The 19,793-nt window shown below is 35.3% G+C and overlaps 1 protein-coding gene across 1 annotated transcript; it reads right to left on the bottom strand.

The window, feature by feature from the left end:
- Positions 1–776: 776 nt before the first annotated feature.
- Positions 777–15,888, bottom strand: LOC126971938 (proton-coupled folate transporter-like). The gene is made up of 5 exons (XM_050818458.1): positions 14,805–15,888; positions 13,322–13,423; positions 10,435–10,656; positions 8,784–8,940; positions 777–951 (listed from the first exon to the last, which is right to left on the bottom strand). The coding sequence occupies exons 1-5, from the start codon at positions 15,766–15,768 to the stop codon at positions 852–854; spliced, it is 1,545 nt and encodes a 514-aa protein (XP_050674415.1). The 5' UTR covers positions 15,769–15,888; the 3' UTR covers positions 777–851.
- Positions 15,889–19,793: the final 3,905 nt, after the last annotated feature.

Below are 19,793 nucleotides of genomic sequence, written 5' to 3'. Positions count from 1 at the left end.
AAGGCCTGCAAGGCTCATGTGATTCCTCTGGTGTTGCAAGAGAATGTAGGTGACGGTGATCATTTAATATCAGTTGACTCGTGCACTCGTTTGACCTCCTCTCACATAAAAAAAACACACAGTTCAGGATTGGAAGGGGCACGTCCAAGATCAGTGAGTTTGGATGAATAGCCTATCTATTCCTTCATCAAAGTTTTAATCACCAGTTAAGGTCACTTTTTACACGTGATAGGCTGGTTTACACAGGACGTGTCTTGGTGGGGAGGTATCATATCGGCGAGCTGGTGGTCGTGTAGCAGGAATGTGCGAGCATTATAATTGTGTTCCGGCTTCAAGAGCACTGATAGCTGAAATTCTTGGGCAAATGAGAATTAACATTTTATATCTGAAAGTGACGAGCGCAAATTTAGTTTTTCTTTCAAAAGACCCTTTAACATTCTTATTTCGATTTACTTTATATATTATGCAGTAATATTAAGGAATGCGAAAAATAGCCGAATGTTTATAATAAAATAAGTGCTAACCCGGCATATGTTGTTTTGACATATATATTAAATACTTCGCGCCCGCTCATTGTATGAATTTCTAATGAAATATCATTTGTATTGCAAATATATAGGTATTTATATGTTAAAAAGTATAGGTTCCGGATAAGTAATGACCAACATATTATATGTCATATAATAAAACCTTCTCCGAAACATGCGGCATCTAATGGTATAAGTATTATTCCGATCGGTATAGTATCATTCGCGGTATAACCGAAGGAAACTTCATTTATTAGTATAGATATGTATGTTTAAATGAAAGATACATAATATGACGTAAACGATATAAAGAAGTAATAACAATCATAGCACAGTAACATGATTCTCATGTGCATGAATCTCCTTTTCAGCTGGATTCTTTACTACATCCCTCATCTCCCGTTTATGCATGATGTAAAGGAATCTGAAAAACAAAAAAAAGTCATTTGCATACCGTATAAGTGTAAAAATGATATACATTATAAACTAAGGGTCGCTTTCGAAATGCGTTCCTAACACTTAAAGATTATTAGGAATCGAGATTTTAAGTAATCCGTCATCTGATCAGCAGACCTGCATCTTACCATGTTGTATAGAATACGATACTCGGGTTACAGTATCTGTCTGAACCTGATGTCGAAGACGTCACATAGTCGCTTTGTTACAGTGTGCAAAACAAGCACCACTAGGATGTTATTATTAATATATAAACAACTATACAACAAAAAACAAGGTTTTAATAATTAATGTAAAGGTGCTGTGATGCTATTTTATGATTATTATCTCGAAAATCAATGAAAAAAAATGAATATGTGCTACGTATGAAAAGTAAATATTTACGAGTACTTTTCTCACAGAACTATTATTATAGCGACACAGAACAACTAAACTAGAACTATTCAAATTCAAACAAGGATGAAAACATTCAAAATAGAATGTGACATCACTTATTGAAACTCAAAAACTACCACCCATTCCTAAACGAATGCCTCAGACCTGAGAAGAACGGGCGCAACAAACTTAGCGAGCTTTTCTTTTTCATCGAAAAATATGGTTATAAAGTAAGTGTTTGTTCCTGGTGTTTACATTATGGTTATGACAGTTTCTAGCAAATTCACTTATTTGCCTATGAACATACATTACATTATCCAAATGATTTGAGTTTTCTTTAGTGTTAATTCCGCCAATATTAGTCTTTGAACAATTCGACACGTGTTTCGCAAGGCATCCTCAGGACGTGTTGTCTCGCCAAAATCTGGCACGAGACTATCAAATCATTTGGATAATTATGGATTTCCGCAAAGTACAATATTTTTTTTATACATTACATTATCAAGAATATATTGAGACGAAATCAAGATGTTCGCCAATCCTTCACTAAGGCGGGCCCATTGAAATTAGGAATCTTGAGTAATGCCAAGAAATATAGCAGATTCACTGATTTTACCTTCACCTATCCGTTTAGCAAAACACTGCATCTACATTTTTGACATTTGGTACGGTAAACAACAAAAATCAACACGTTACAATGAAACCTTCAAAAGCACAGCAGCGATACCACGAAAATGTCACGTCATATAACAGTAATGAGACTGCAAACCGTACTGACGCACAAGGAAGAGTGCGAGGGGTTGAAAGGGGAACGAGTCGGGTCTACACGTTCCAGCGAGGTCAAATCATGTCATTCTAAATATTAAGATAATAGAGACATGAAAAGAGCAGTGCTTGTAATACTCTTGCGCGACAGATACCAAGCAATATTATTTGATAGGCGTTTGAATTGATATTCCAATTAGTCATCATCAATGCAGGATTGCGATTGATTAAAGAAATAGGTGGTAAACTAAGTTTATTATAAATTACACTATGGAGTATTGACAAGATGAGGTTGAAGCATGCAAAACAAACTGTTTGGTTACTAAGTTTTTGATATCGCATGATAGAAGGTTAAGCTTTATCAAGGCGACGTTAATAATAAGAAATACAACTTTTTTTTGTTTTATAACATATTTAGTACAAACTAAAGAGTATTTAACTAAAGAGCATGACTTGTCTTATAGTATATAGTGTCATTCAATACTCACGATATAAACTACTCGACGCGCCTAACGGAGATCTTACATCAAATGTTCGTGAATGCATAGTCTTATTCTACCGAACATCTCTCGCTTGTACCGTTATCTTTAAGTAATTTGAACTTTTAAAGTATTTTTTTACAAGATCTTAGACTGGATTTGAAACTTTAAATGATCGCAAAATTGAAAGCTGAGTTCAATATGAATTATAATTTTACATTAACAAGTATTCGGAAAAAATCGATTTTGAAGAACAATTTAGAAGCCGAAGATAAAGTGCTGTATAATCATTTTACGAAAGGAAGGCGCTATTTTACTGATACAAAAAGGAGCTGTTTGCTTAATAATAATATGGCATCTATTACATAACAGCTAATTACATCTCTTGTAACATGATAGCAAATGAAGTAATGATTAATATTAATGATTAATGTTTTTACTTTGACTGAGGCAGACCTGAGTGTGATCTATGTTACCCACTAATGTCAGCAATATAACAAGCGCTACCAACGACATGGAGCCATAAGATATCCGAATTAATAATTACACTTATATAACTGCTGTCATTTTTTACTTTGCTAGTAATATTATTTTATATGATTATCAATTCAATTTTAAAATACAGCAGTGCCAACTAACATTTGACATCATTAATACGGTTGGCTGTCGTGCTCAATATAATAATAATAAGCCGTGTATTCCATAACCCTTATATGACATTACAATCAATTGTTAGTAAAGTTCTTAAAATCTAGTGTTAGTTTTATTTAAAGTGACCAAATTAATTATTTTTCTTATATAATTTTGGTTATGGACCCCATTTTGGGTATAGGCCTCCCCCAACTATTTCCACTTTTCCCTATCCTTGCCCTGATCGATCCAGTTTCTCCCCACCGCCTGCACTATTTCATCGCAGCTTTGGTCTACCAGTGCTTCTTTTACCTGGAGATCACTTCCATTTGGTGGTCTCTAATGTCCACCTTCTGTCTGTGTAGCGCACTATGTAGCCCGCCCAGTGCCATTTCAATGTTAGCGCGTTTCTTAGTGCATCGGTCAAAGATTAATAATCTAATGTCTTCGCTACGTACTTTTTAAAGTTTCCTGATCCGCATGATGCTCCACTCCATTGCTTTAGCTATCTTTTCTATTTCTTATTTTATTACTTTTGTGCCCAGGTTTGACACCCTTTTCTAGACTAGACAGTTCTTTTCATATGCAGGCTATAGTTGCCTTTTAATATTTCTTTAAGCGACCAGATTTATTTCCATGATAATGTTATTCTCCTCATTACTTCTTCTGAGTTGATGTTTATAGTGATTGAGACTTGTTTCTCCAAAGTGATGTTACTGTCAATTATTCTATTGTGCGTACGTTTACTTGTGTTGGCCTTCTGTAATGGTTAGACATTGTATAGCAATTTCATTTGTAAATCTTAGATGATTGAGGTTTTTAGTATTTTACAGAATTCCTTTGTATGTCCAATTTATTTTACTGGAAAATATCTTGAAGAACCGCTATAAAAAGTTTTGGTGACAGCAGGTCACCGTGCCGTTCAATTTTGAAGTGTTCTCCGCTGGTCTTCAGTCTAACTTTGCTTGTACTATTTTCATACACGTTTTTTATAAAGTGGATACATTTCTGTTCGATATTTAAAGAGTACAGTAGTGCGTTCCAGGTGGAGTTGTGACTAATGCTGTCTGAAGGCTTTGCTTATCTATAAACGCCACATAGTGTGGTCTTTTAAATTATCTGTATTATTATATGATTTGTTCAATTGTCTGTTATGATCGATAGTGCTGACACCTGAAGTCAGCTTGCTTTACTGTAGGTTGTGCGTTGTCAGTTTCTTGGGTTATTCGTTTCAGTATTATTGAAGCAAAGAGTTTGTATGTGCTTGATAGATGACTAATTGGCCTACAGTTGCCTATATCTTGCGGGTTGCCTTTTTTAAAAGAAGAATTATGTCTGACAAGCACCAACTTTTACGAACAGTCTCACCACACGACTTTGTTTGAATTTAAGTGCGTTTTTATTGCTACGTATAGTTTAGTTTGATTTTCTAATTTTACCAACCATTTAATAAAGTTAGCGACAAAATTTAATTGTTAGATATTCCTTACGTCATGGAGCGACATCATTTGACGGCAAATGAAATGCAAAGAGCTGTAGGGATGTTGCAGGCGGGAAGTAATCAGTCTCAGGTATCTCGGCATTTTGGCATTCATAGAAGTGTTATTTGTGGTCTTTGGCAGCGCCACAATAATACAAGGGAACCCGCTAAACAGCAGTCAGGCAGTAAAAGGAGTACAACCACTCGGCCAGACCGGTACATACAACTGACTGCAAAACACCAGCCGATGTTAACCGCTCGAGAGATAAGTTTGAGGCTACAAAATTCAAGTGGTGTTGATGTAAGTACCCAAACTGTGCGAAGTCGACTGCATGAGTACGGCCTACGAGCTCAACGCCCAATTAGGTGCCCACCTATACGTCACGGAAATCGCGCTCGTCGAAATGAATGGTGTAGAGAACGCAGAACATGGAACCAGGAACAATGGGATAAAATTATGTTTTCCGATAAGTCCTGATTCGGGTTTAGGCCGTCAGCCCGGAAATACTGAAAGGCTCAGGTGCATTCAGGAAGTTCATCCATACAGCGGTTCAACAGTTATGTATAGGCGGTATAGGCGGATATTTAAAGAACAGGCGAACTGAGCTCGTTTTTGTAAATAGAAACATGAACGCTGAAAATTACGTTGAGGATATTCTCAGACCTTATGTCCATCCATTTGGACAAACCTTTGGCGCGGATTCTACGTTAATGCATGACAATACGCGTTCACATACAGCTTGGCGAACCAGTCAATACTTGGTAACGGAAAACGTACGGGTATTGCCCTAATAATCGTTGCCGACAAGTTCTGAATAGCAGAGGAGGCCATACTTTGTATTAAATTTTCCTTTTCTTTCACAATTAATTCAATTTCTTTAGAAATTTCATTTTTTTTTTAAATGTTTAGTTGCTTATGTACCTTAGTTTCTGCAGTATATTCTAATATTGTTAATTTCTGTTATTAAAAGAACTTATAAAGAACACAGCTGTTATTTTTACATCATAGGACCCTAAAAATATTATCAAATAAAATACAACTTTATAAGGTGTAAAACCATCCTAAAATTTAAATTACAACATGTTGCTTAGACTTTTTTGATGTGTGTATACGTACATATCATTATATATTATCCATAATATGTTCTTCTCTACCTCTGTTTACAACTAAGGTACCTAATTATGCTGTGTTTACCCATAATTGGATGTTCAATATAGTTTTTAAGTGTTTTTTAGTTTTTTTTTTGCATTAATGAAGTCATCCGCAGGGCATTTGCCGCTCTTAATATACCAGCTGTTTTAGAGCCAAATGGTATTACCCGCCGCGATGGCAAGCGTCCTGATGGAATGACGCTGGTGGCTTGGGCACGGGGACGGGCGCTGGTGTGGGACGCTACTTGCGTCGACACTCTGGCTCCTTCTCATGTCCAAGTTACGTCAGTTGGTGCTGGGGCTGCTGCTTCGACTGCCGAAGACAGCAAGCGTCGCAAATATGTTGGTTTCAGTGAGTCATACATCTTTGTGCCGTTTGGTGTCGAGACACTTGGCCCGTGGGGCCCAGAGGCGCGGAGAATGTTCAAAATACTATCTTCGCGCCTCAATAAGGCTACTGGAAACCCAAGTGCTGGCAGCTATTTCGGTCAACGGATCAGCCTTGTTATCCAACGGGGTAATGCTGCCAGTATTCTTGGTACGCTTCCACGTAATGATAGTTTTAATTTTATGTAGTCGTAGTATTGTAAATATAGTTATAAGATTTGTTTTGATTAAATATTTTGTTTTTAAAATGTTAATATGTATTCTAAATATGTTTCTGTGTAACTATATGTCGGTAAACCTTAATTAATAAATAAATCAATGCCGTTACAATATATAAAATACTCAACGCCTCACACGGTATGATAATTGTGGATTTCCGCAAAATGCCGCCTAATTAGTTAAAAATCATAATTATAAATAAAATGTAACCCATTAATAAAATATTTCATAGTCAATATACATTTGGAGCGATTGTTACTAGTCAATAACTCATTAAAGACGTGCCCGGAAACTACTTCACTACAAAACCGTATCAAAGGTAGTTGATAAGAAGTAATCATAAAATACAACTACATAATAGCATAAATGAACAATTAACAGCTCGATTTTCCTTTCTATTATTATCCAGATTCGTCAACGATCATGCAATAAAACAAATTAAAGTTAATTGCATCAATTCGTTGTTGTAAATTTTCCACAACTTTGAATCGAATATTGTATGATATTTACCATAGATCATTAATACGTCTAGTTACACTATGACAGCTGTGAAAACTTCGAAAAATATTGAGTTTAGAGCCAACCTCTATTTTGAGCAATTCTCGCAATAACACAGACTGTCATACTAATGGCGAGTGTATGACGTAGCTTATTACGCACACTAAACTAATATTCCTGGCCTCTTTTCATCGGTTGTCTACCTTGGTCATCAAATTAATTGTAATAAATCACTTTCCACAAAGTATTTTTGAACGCACGTTTATCAATATTTTATCAATAAACATAAAAGTTTACTTCACAAGTTCAATATTCAGGTACACACATAATATGTTGTCCTCATTGGATCCTTTTAATTAGGTATTTTATATTAATACGAGCCACGTTTAATATTATTAATTATTACATTTTATGTAAGACGTTATCTAAAACTTGCTCAAAAATTGATAAATTGCAACTTGTGAGTAGGTATGAACGGACACTAAAATGGCAAATTCGGTCGGCAGGCGATCTTCTGGTATATCTAACACATAGAAGGGCAGTGGCTATTGACAGCAAGAGGGAAGGCCTGGCAGTTAGCCTGGATATAGCGAAGGCCTTTGATCGTGTATGGCACAAGGCGCTTCTCTCAAAACTTCCATCATTTGGGCTTCCCGAGAGCTTATGCAAGTGGACCTCCAGCTTCCTCAGTGGCCGTATAGGTCGTTGTCGACGGTTATTGCACGAACCCGAAGCCCGCGAACGCTGGAGTTCCCCAAGGCTGTGCTATGTGCTATCTCGCACACTGTTTGGACACCTCCATGATATGCAGACGACAGCACTGGTGACGCTATATACGCGGGCCATGCAGGTCTCTCTCGGGAAATTGTCGACCAGTGCCGGAAGAAACTTGTGTCTTCTATCGAGTCCTCTCTTGAGTAGGTCGCGGAATGGGGTAATTTGAACCTTGTCCAATTTAACCCCCAGAAAGATTGCGCGTTTACCATTAAAATAACCCCATTTGTCGTATCACCGCTCTTCGACAACGCTTCCCTTACAGCCCCGCCTAGTATTGGAATACTGGGTCTCGATCTCAAACGGTTGCCAATTCCGTGGTCATCTGGAGGACAAAGCCAAATTGGCTTCGAAGAAGCTGGACGTCATAAATAGACCACGGCAGTACTTCAAGCCAGCCCACAATCTAGCGCTCTACAAAGCGCAGGTCCCGAAACATATATATGAGTATTGCTGTCATCTCTGGTCTGGCACACCCCAGTATCATATTGACCGCGTGCAAGGCAGAGCAGCTCGAATTGTCAGGGACCCAGTGCTCTGTGAACGGCTAGATTACTTGGCGTTCCGTAGAGACGTCACTTCCTTTTGTGTCTTCTACCGCATTTATCACGGGGAGGGTTTCGAAGAGCTGTACATTAAGTAAAAAACCAGTGTTTAATATTCTGGACACCAAACACAGCGGAGGTACCAAAGAACGTAAGTACTTATAAATGACCAGAGATTGGAACCTGTGGTCACTATGGACTTCTTGGGTATCACGTTAGATAAAAAGCTTCAGTGGGGTCCACACATTGCCCAACTAGCAGATAGACTCAGACCTGGGGCATATGCCGTTAGAAAGATTAGAGAGTACACGAATGTTGCTATCACAGATCTGTGTGTTCACGTTCCCGCCTCCTCCTTTATATCCATATTTATCTTAATGTGTTTTTCTTCATATATGAACTGGGTGCGCGGTGATGGCCAGCGTCTGTCACCCCGTGGGACGGTCGCGCACGTAGTTGTCGGTCATGTCACGAATCAAACGTTAACCAAACTTACACAAAGATCAAGACTGCTGGTACTGTCATCATTCCACCGAGAAGATAAAAGGCGCCAGGGAACGTATCGAGGGTAGTTGAGTACACTTTACTGTAGATAGGCGTATATATTACCGGGACCACTGCCTCTACAAAACCGATGAGGGAACACATTTTACCTGAAAATTTTATTAACATTTAGTTTGAATTTTTTTTTGTAATAATTCTTCTCGTTTGTTTGACCACTTGATTTATAAGGGCATGCTTTCAAAATTAATTAAAACAGAATTATTCAGTAGTAAAATCGTGACAGGCTAGATAAAAAAGTATTAACAAACTTTATAATCTTTTGACTCTGGTAATGTCGAGATAATTATTAAGTATCTCTTATATCTAAAAATCAGAGTTATCCATGCACAGACGACACAATGAAAGAAAAAGAACAAAATGACAGCATTTTTGAAGAGTTTTTATTTGTGCGTTCTCTGAGGGCTATATTTGAACGGGACACCGCGGTAACGCAACCAGTCACCGCTACCAACAAAATGTGTATTATATACAGCTCTAGAGGGAGTTACTTACCTGGGGTCAGTTTGGTTGCGCAACTAATTTGATTGGAATCTGGTGTCTATATGACGTCTAGTTTGGTTGCTTACGGATACCATGCAACCAGTCACGCCCTTACATGGTCCTAAGCTATTTTTCGTCAGCATTGTACCAATCAAAAGCAAAATGTCTATTTTTATTTTGTAAACATTTTGCATATTCTTGGTTTATTCTCAGGTATAACTTTATTATTATCAAATCTTTACTTCATATTAAAGTTATAAGCTTATTAGACATTCCTTAATGCTTAGAATCCGGTTATTAAGGTCAAGAATGGAATGATTCTTTAAATGACGTCACTATTATTTTAGATAAACCGTAATTGGAGGTTAAACAAATGACTGATACATTGTTAAAATTTGATTTAGTTGGTGTATACACCAACTTTAGTAAGTATTGTGTTGTATTCAGTATACAGGGTGTAATAATTAGGCAATTATTACGTAACTATTACAGATATCAAACAACTTTAAACTGATACTGAAAGTGCTAAGTATCAGTAAAATCTTTTTTGTTCAAAATGTTCATATTAAACACTCCCACACGTAATGTATATATACTTCCGACATCAGTTTAAAGGTTTCTGATATCAAAAGCAATAAAGGCATAAAAGGCATGAATATTTTTAGTGAGGTGTAACGCGGACAGACACTCTTGCTGTCATTATGATGCAGGCGCTAAATGTAGCGTTCCCAACCATGTTCAACAAACTTGTATTAAAATTTATTTTCAGGTGATTTATTTATTTATTTAACTTAAAAAATAACATAGTAAATTCTCCCTCAAATCAAAACTAATACACAATAATATTCTCCACCCATCTTACACAAGTTGCAGGTAACTAGTAACTAATCGAATATGTAAAGTATGAACAGTACTTGCAACTTACTTCGCGAAACCGTGCGAGAATGACATGCCGATTGTCGTATTTTATGCTCATATATTATGAATATCTTTGAATCTGATTTTTTTTAACAAAACTGGGTATATCTAGAATCATTTTATCATACAGTTTTGAATAAACCTTATACAATCCAGTAATAAAACAGACATAAATGTACACTTACCCACTTCATCTGGGTCTACGACTTTAGTTCCCAATGACCTTATAACTGTCGTACCAGAATTTCCAAAGAAATCAAACACTGGTCCAGTGTAAAACCACGTCCTGTTTGTAGCGAACCCGTATACAAAACTGGATACCACCTTACAGATCGTTGCAATACTTCCTATTAAGGCGTCGTGCATTTTCCAAAGTTTACTGAAAATCGTGACAGCTACAGTTGTACCTAAAATCAATCACTACAATGGCTTCTTCTCATGTGCAAGTTACTTCAGTTGGGCGCTGCTTCGACTGCCCAGCAGCACACAACTTGATCACAAATATGTCGCTCTCAGTGAGTCACAATTGTGTGCCTTTTGGTGTCGAGACACTTGGCCCGTCGGATCCAGAGACGCGGAGAATGTACAAATGGTGGTAATGATAGTTTTAATTTCGTTCTTTCTTACTTTACTTTGCGATTTGGTGACAGATACAATTTGTGATTAATGAACAAGTGTACCAACCCGCGACTCATTTTTTTATAGTTATTTATCACTATAGCAGCTCCTGCTGATGTTGTTTCAATGAGCAGCGTAATAGGAAAATATCGATATTTTATTTACTCCCAGCAAACCCTTTATTTTCTGTAACGTTGACCTCTGTGCATTTGGAATGTTATTCAACGGCAACATTGTGATAACAACTCTATAAAATTGAACAATACACCTCCCAACAGGCTTGGTTGCATAATGCATAAACTTTACACTCCTTGATTGACTACTGAAGGAAGGAAATCATCTTACATCGATTTTAACCTTTATTAGCCGTTGCGTGCACACAGACAATTAATTTATATAAAATTGTTGGCCTTCTTAAGATAAGTACAATGTATCCCTATTAGTTATATCTACTCAATGACGTTCTATACATATAGACAATGCACCTCATACAAAATCAAAGTTGAAATATGGCACATGCCATAAATGACAATAATAAGCTACGACTGCTATGTCTATACATTTCAGTTTCAGCTGCGTATTTTGAATTTAGAACCCAATTTGGACAGTGACATCAGTGGAGTAGCAGTAAGGTATTTTTTTAAGCCCAGACGAAAAAGAGGGTTGCTATAAGTTTTACGTTCATCAGTCTGTCCCTATTTTCCGATCAAGATCTGTTCAGTCGGAGGTTTTTAACATTTTTAATTAAAAATTACATTCATATGATAAAGGGGAAAGTTTGGGTAAGCTAAAGAAAGATTTAGAAGCTAAGTTAAGGTAACCTTTAAATGAGAGAAAGTAATACTTAAATATAATATATTTATTCATATAAAATAATTTAGGTAAAACTGGTTATTTAAATTTTAGGTTCCTTGAATTAAATTAAATTTGTCTTTTAGACTTAGATATATTTTCCAGGGTATCTTTTTGGTAAATGTAGTGTAACCGGACATCAACATATATTTGTACGATAGGTTTTGTCAAATTTTCAATATGGTTAAATCCAAAAAACTTAAATACTTTAGTGGGAAATATAAATATGCTTAACAATATGTTATGTTTTAAAGTGATAACCCTCACTTCTAGGATTAAAACACAAATAAAATTTGAAAAACAAAATTTTATGGAGGATGCGGGATTCGAACCCACGATCTCCGGCGTTCCGTGCCGGTGCTCTAACCAACTGAGCTAACCGTTCGAGTACCGCCTCGTTATAAAATTCTGTTTGCTTTGTTCATTTCTCAAAAAACAACCGACTTACCACACCGACAACCGTTACTAGAATTAGATTTATTAATTAAATTATATAAAATACGCAATTATTTTTATACATTTCACTGCATATTATATCTACTGTGTTGGAATAGTGTTTGAAGTCGGTTGTTTTTTGTATGTTTTTTTTAGTGAATCTGATGTACACTAACTAATAATATGGCTAAATATGTGTAGATCTACTAAATTTAGGAATGCAGCAATGAACGTAAGTGGATTGCAATTTGATTATAGACTGTTAGAAATTCTACCACAGATCGCACCCTTACTGTAAGTCGTTAAGGAGTTACATTGATCATCATATTTTACTACGACAATTACTTGACCATAACAACGTTAGGGTATGTGACTCAAATATCCAGATAGCATAAAAAAGATTCGGCCTGTTATCGTAGATCCTAAGAATTGAAGAATTCCGTTACTTTGTCATGGATAACATAGGCAGAACCTAACCAAACTATCACCAAACTACCTTTGAAGTATATCCTTTCCAATAAAAATGAATTATCTAAATCAGTTTGCGCGATATTGAGTTATTAGTTAATTTGTTGCGCACATACTTATAGCATATTTAACACTTTTATGGTTTTCTCATGGTGGCCAAAAAAAGGATTATCAAACTCGGTTCACCCAGTCGATAATTCTGAGGTAACAAACAGAAAAAAAAACATACCGACGAATCGAGAGCCTCCTCCTTTTTGAAGTCGGTTAAAAAGAGCGACTCTATTGTTTTCATTTCTGACTGTTTCCTTTCATTTGTCCCATTCTGACAAGCGGGTCTTGTCTGGGGACTTGACAACAATTGTACCATATTTAATGAAAAAATATTCGTTTTTATTAAATGACTTACGCTTTTTGCATATCAATCTTATATAAATAAAATAATCTTACCTATGATAAGTGACACCATGTTTTTATTGAGTCGTTAATGTATTATTTAAGCACTTTTTATAGTTCACTTAGCCTTGTTGATTGACACACAGTTGACACACGACTAAGGAAAAAAGTGTGCTTACATTGTCTTTAAGCACACCTTTGCTGTTCCGTTAGCATGACTGCGAATGATATGCCCATATGTATAGAACGTCATTGTATCTACAGTACAAACACTTTATAATATTAATACGTTTTGATAATACTTACCAGCTAGGCCCATGAGTACGGAGTATGTAGAAAACAAACTGAAGTCAATAACGTCCATATTGAATTTCTTTAATGTGTATAAAAATAGTACAGCGCCTTCACCTGAAAACAAAAATGCTTATGCTATAATGTGTAGCTGTTATATTACACTGATAAACGAGACATTCTTACATATATATTCGTAGAATTAGCATTAACTTTTAGGGCTATATTTCATCGAGACATCAATCACGGTGGCGCAACCAGACGCGCCATCGTGGTGTCCGTAAGTTACCAACCTAGACATCATACAGACACCAGAGTCATGACGCTGGTCACGCCGCCAAATTGGTTGAGCAACCAAACGGACACCAGGTGAGTCTCAGTCAAAACTCTATATAGCTGTATACATTTAGTTGGTAGCGGCAACTGGTTGCGACACCGTGGTGTCCCGGTGATATGTAGCCCTTAAGGCTGAGTTGTCATAGTCAGTTCTAATAAAGTCGGTCCGGTCGGGCTAAGCGAGCACGACAGTCGGAGCAAATTGTTATTGATTATTGAATATTTATATGAAAATTGAGATCATTAAATAAAGATACTTAAATTATTAAACATAGAACGAAAATAGTTCTTCTCTTGGCTAAACTAACGAAACAAAAAAAACATTTTGTAAGAGTGATATATGAAAATCATTTTTATAGCGGCATCTTATAAACCATTGGAGCCGCTTGCATTTCTTACTCGGATGCCAAGCAGATTTATATATGTATACAAATAATATCTTACAGGAAAGTTTGTGGTTGATGTCTTTTGTTTCAGAGATGGCACTGATTCTATAAGAGACACCGAGTAAATCTCGATATTTAAAATCATTATTTATGCTAAACGAGCTTCATCCGCTCTTTTTAATTAAAAAAAATAGAAATATTCTCAATACTCAATCTGTGATCAAGTGAACTTTGTCTATTGTTATAAAGACATGTATCAAGATACCTTCCAGAATACGAACCTTTAGGTTACGGGGAACAAAAAAGACTGAAAGAAAAGAAACGCCCTGACAAACACAAAAAAATATTTAACATTTGCCCCCCTCTATAATTTCACCATTTAATGTACATACATGGCACGTGCGAGCATATTGTGTGAGATTATTTGATAATTTTTCTAGATTATCACTAAACTAAAGTACTAGGCAGTGCGAATAAATTTCTTCGAATGACCGGTAAAACTTTTCTGTTGGGAAGTTTTAAGAAAAAAAACAAGCATAAATAGCAGAGTAATAGAAGCGAGAGTATTGTACAAAAATTTAAAATTTAAATTTAGAAATTATTTTTTGGTGCATAAAATGAAATATGAATACATTGTAACAACTTTTTAGGAATGAATTCATTTTGTGCTCATGTCTATAACAAATTTTGCATTAAAACAATTAGCCTATCAGCTTAGAATCAAAATTCAACTATCCGTTTCCACAAATATGCATAAATAAATAAAAAATACGTACCAAATATAGGTCCAATAACAACGATATGAGCCCAAATAACAAGCAATATTTGAGCAAGTTTTTTTCCACGAGAAAGAAATAACAGTGAAAATGTATCCCAAGCATTTTTAGGATTGAAAAATTGTGCAATTTTTTGCTTCAATGTCCCTTCCAACGGTACTTGTTTTACATCATGTATTTGAAAATATGTATGAACAAACCCAAATGCATAAAGGGCTATTCCAATGGTGAAAATTCCGTAGTAACCAACTGATTCAGTTAATACTCCACTCACAGAGGAACCTAAAGGAATACCCAGGGTTACAATAACAGCTACAACACCCACACGAAAAGTACGGGACTCAATGGTGGTTACATCAGCTATATAGCTATAAGACCCCATCAATGCGATGGATCGGCCTCCAGTAAATGCTGAAGGCACAGATTCAATCAAACCCGTGACCCATAAAGGCCATTCTAAGAAAAAATACGTTGTGAAAATGAGTCCAATCGCAGAAATAAGCTCTCCCAAAATTGGTATTAACATAAGTGATTTTCGGTTCCCTGTTTTGTCACTCCAAGCTCCAACAAATATTATTACAATTGCCGGTATTCCACTTTGTATAGGCTGCTGCCATGTTGTCATGTCTGCCACCATTACCTGCGCACCATCTAAAGCGGAAATTGTTAAATTATCTTTAAAGTTTCCAGCTACTGCATCTGAACACACGTCTTCAGAATATCCGAGATCCACACGACAAGCCTTCTCCATATTAAGCTTTTGCACGGCTATGGCAGATATAACACTTGGTAGAATATAACATAGTAAAAATGGTTCTACTGTAAAGAAATTCAGAGCCGATTTAAATCGATCTGATAATCGAGTTTCTTTGTGTGCACTATTTATTGTATCAGCATTTTCATTTTGGTCTTGTTTTTTATTATATTCACTTAGTTCTAATTCACTTTGCACTTTTGTAGCCATTTTTCGATTTAAATCACTTGAACTTTGTATTTTTAAATTTTTGTGATCAAATAAAAATGATTTGAAAGCCGATTTATTATAATCCCATCCATCTATTTGTAAACACACATAACAACTGACATCATTGAAAAGCTTCAAGTTTGTAACAGGTTTTTTCTAATTATAGTAGAGAAGTGATTCGTTGATGAAATCCTTGACCGCTACATGATCTTAAGCATTTGAATCGAAAATGTTGTTCCGGCCAGAATTAAATCAAATAATGAAATTATTTATAATTTTAATATAATATGACATTGTTTTATCAGATAAAAAAAGTCAAATATAAATTGTTATAAAAGAAGTAAATATTAAAATGTGGCTTCGTAATAATTATTAGTATTGGAATAAATAGACGCAAACTATTAGCTTTCAAATAATTAATAATAGTCTTTTGAAGCAGTTACACTATGGTTTCTTAATATTTATATTTGTCAAACCTTTTAATATTTTAAACATTTACAACTTTATGTAAAATACTTTGATTTCGCAATCTATGAAATATTTAGTTTTATGTTTTGGTATTATTGTATTCATATACAAAATTAATGAATACCTCATTATTGTGCTTGTAATGAATGGTTTCTATTGTTTTATTTTAAACAATGATTATTTTTTGAGATAATATTATTACTATTATCTGTTTTTCTGTTCCATGCTTACGACAACCTTATGTTAATATTATAGATGTTGCTATGTAAGTTAAGGCAGGAAGTATAATTTTGCTTAGTTTGAAGTCTAGTATAATGGTGACTTATGTTTATTTTTTAAACGGAGTGCTTTCGATACTTAGAGAAATTACTTTTTCAATAAACACTTTGTTCAATGTAATGATGCACAGCCTTGTCACTTTTTATTACAAAATGATTGCTGCAACTGCTTCTATTGAGCAGTCTTATAGTTTAGTTTCTGGTTTGGAATATGTTCCAAATTATTTAAATTAGTCAATAAGACAATAGGGGACTCCTCTAGCAATATAAATACACAATGTACAAGTAATAGTAAACATAATAATTGTAAAGTTATAAACCTGATGCACCAAAATATGCAAGGATTGTTAGGTAAAGAACTGGAACTGGAGTTACTAATGAACCATGAAAATATTGATATCTTATGTCTTACTGAACACTGGCTTAGAAAATATGAGCTCATTTTTAACTCCAGTGGTCATCGGGTGGCAAGTGTGTTTAGCAGAGAAAAGGCAACACGTGGCGGCTCTCTTATACTTATAAGTAAATCATTTAAATTCAAAGACCATAAAGATATTGTGGGTCTCTCTGTTGAACGTACCATTGAAATAGCCTGTGCAGAGCTTGAGTGTGCCATTGTTGTAAATATATACAGACCCCCCGATGCATTATATGAGTTATTTGAGAGTGTATTGGAGGAGGTTCTATCAAAATTATCAAAATCTAAGAAATATATTATGATTTGTGGTGACTTTAATATTAACTTATTAGAAAAATCCATCACAAGTATTAGATTCAAATCTTTGTTTAGATCATATAATTTATCAAATATTTTCTTAGAATCTACTAGAGTAACCAGCACCTCTAAAAGCTGTATTGATAATATTTTTACGAATTATAAACCTATTTCTCAATCAATAATTAGTAAACTGAGCTCAGACCACTTTGGTCAATTAGCCTCTTTTAATATTGAAGGGAACAAATGTACTTCAACTAAAAAGTTTATGTTTGTTCCGGTAAACAATAGGCGAATGGAGAAATATAGAGGCAATGTTTCAGAAAAACTCTCAAACTTGTATTTGAATTATAACAGTACTCCAAATGAGATGTATGGTAAGTTATTTAAAATAATTAAAACAGAGTTTGCTTCTATATTTACTTCAAAGACAGTCAACTCGGGTGGTCTCTTGTCATTTAACAACTGGGCAACAGCTGGTATTCATAGGAGCAGACAACGGTTATATGAACTATATAGTGAGAGATCATCATGTAATCATGATGCATCTTTCCTTGTATATGTGAAAAATTATACAAAATTATTTAAGAAAGTATGTACTATTGCTAAGTCAATGCATATTAGAGAAATAATTAAAAATGCTTCAAATAAAATAAAAATGACTTGGAAAGTTATTAACTGGGAATCTGGAAGAGCGAAAGACTGCAAGTTTGAATATAATCTAATAATAAACAATACAAAAATCCACTCTGAGCAGGAAGTAGCTTCTGCTTTTGAGAAATTTTTTTCTGACATTCCAGTTTCCATCTCAAGCACCCTTGTCTCCTCCACCAGTGTTGCCGAGTCACTTCTTTTGGAAAATGTTAAGGAATGTAAACAAAATTTCAAATTCAGTGTTGTTAGCCCAGCAGAAATAATTAAAACTTTCAGATCCTTAGAAATGAAAAAAACTGCTGATATATGGGGCATATCTGTAAAAATAATAAGTTCTGTTATTGACGTCATAGCACCATATCTAGCACTAGTTTTTAATAGCTGTATTGAACATGGCGTGTTTCCTGACCTTCTGAAGTATAGTAAAATTACACCAATATTTAAATCGGGACTCACTTCTGACCCGAATAACTATCGCCCTGTTTCGATGTTGCCGACCCGTAGTAAAATTTTTGAAAAAAATATTTTAAGCCAAATGCTTACTCACTTTAACACTTATAAGTTACTTCATATAAAACAATTTGGCTTTACTAGGGGACGCTCGACTATGGATGCAGGTGTTGAACTCATCAGGAATATTTTTGAGGCCTGGGAGGAATCACAGAATGCACTTGGTATCTTCTGTGATTTATCTGAGGCTTTTGATTGTGTTCAACATTCAACGCTGGTCAGGAAGCTATGCCACTATGGTATAAGAGGATCTGCACTCGATATCCTGATCTCATATTTAAATAATAGGATTCAGAGGGTCGAGGTGAATGGCAGGAGATCTCCTGGGACTCCTCTCAGTATGGGGGTACCACAAGGGTCTATTCTTGGACCTTTCCTCTTCCTAATTTATATAAATGATCTACCTAACCTTGTAGAAAAAAAACACAAGGTGGTATTGTTTGCGCATGACACTTCACTTATATTCAAAGTGAAACGAAGCCAAGTTTTATATGACGAAGTAAGCAATGCTCTATCTGACATCGTGTACTGGTTTAGCGCCAATAACTTATTGTTAAATAATCATAAAACCAAATATATTAAAGTCACCGCGCCAAATGTCAAAAATGTAGATGCGAATATTTTATTAAATGGAGAGGTGGTAGAACCAGTGGAATCTGCTATATTTCTTGGCATTACTCTTGATTCCAAATTGCAGTGGGGCCCCCATATTGAAGGATTGGCGAATAGGCTTAGTTCTGCAGCATATGCGGTTAAGAAAATCAGACGGTTTACTGACATAGATACGGCGAGATTAGTATACTTTAGTTATTTTCATAGTGTTATGTCCTATGGTATATTGTTATGGGGCAGTGCGGCCGATATTAATACTATCTTTGTGCTGCAGAAGAGGGCTATTCGCGCGATTTATAACCTAGGTCCTAAAGAATCATTAAGAGAAAAATTTAAAGAAATAAACATTTTGACTGTTGCTTCTCAATACATTTTTGATAATGTTTTGTATATTCATAAGCACATTGAGGAATTTTCTAGAAACTGTGACATTCATAATGTTAACACGAGGAACAAACATAAACTTGTTATGCCTACTACTCGGTTGGGTCAAGTTAGTAAGTCTTTTGTTGGGTGATGTATATGCTTCTACAATATGATCCCAGAAAATGTACAAAACAAATGTGTTACGAAATTTAAAAGAATTGTTAAAAACGTTTGTGTGGGAAAGGTTATTATAGCATAAACGATTTTCTTAATGACACCACGGACTGGGATTAAAGCGAACACCCTCAGGCTCTTTAATTATTAATGTTTATTGTACGATATTACATTGTAATCCATATTTTATATAAAAAAAAGCCCGCTGAGTTTCTTGCGCCCATTCTTCTCAGGTCTGAGGCAGTGTC

This window comes from Leptidea sinapis, chromosome 25 (genome assembly GCF_905404315.1).
Source record: "Leptidea sinapis chromosome 25, ilLepSina1.1, whole genome shotgun sequence".
Lineage (NCBI taxonomy): Eukaryota > Metazoa > Arthropoda > Insecta > Lepidoptera > Pieridae > Leptidea > Leptidea sinapis.
Note: the sequence above shows the minus strand (reverse complement) of the source record. Positions and strands in the feature narration are given on the sequence as shown.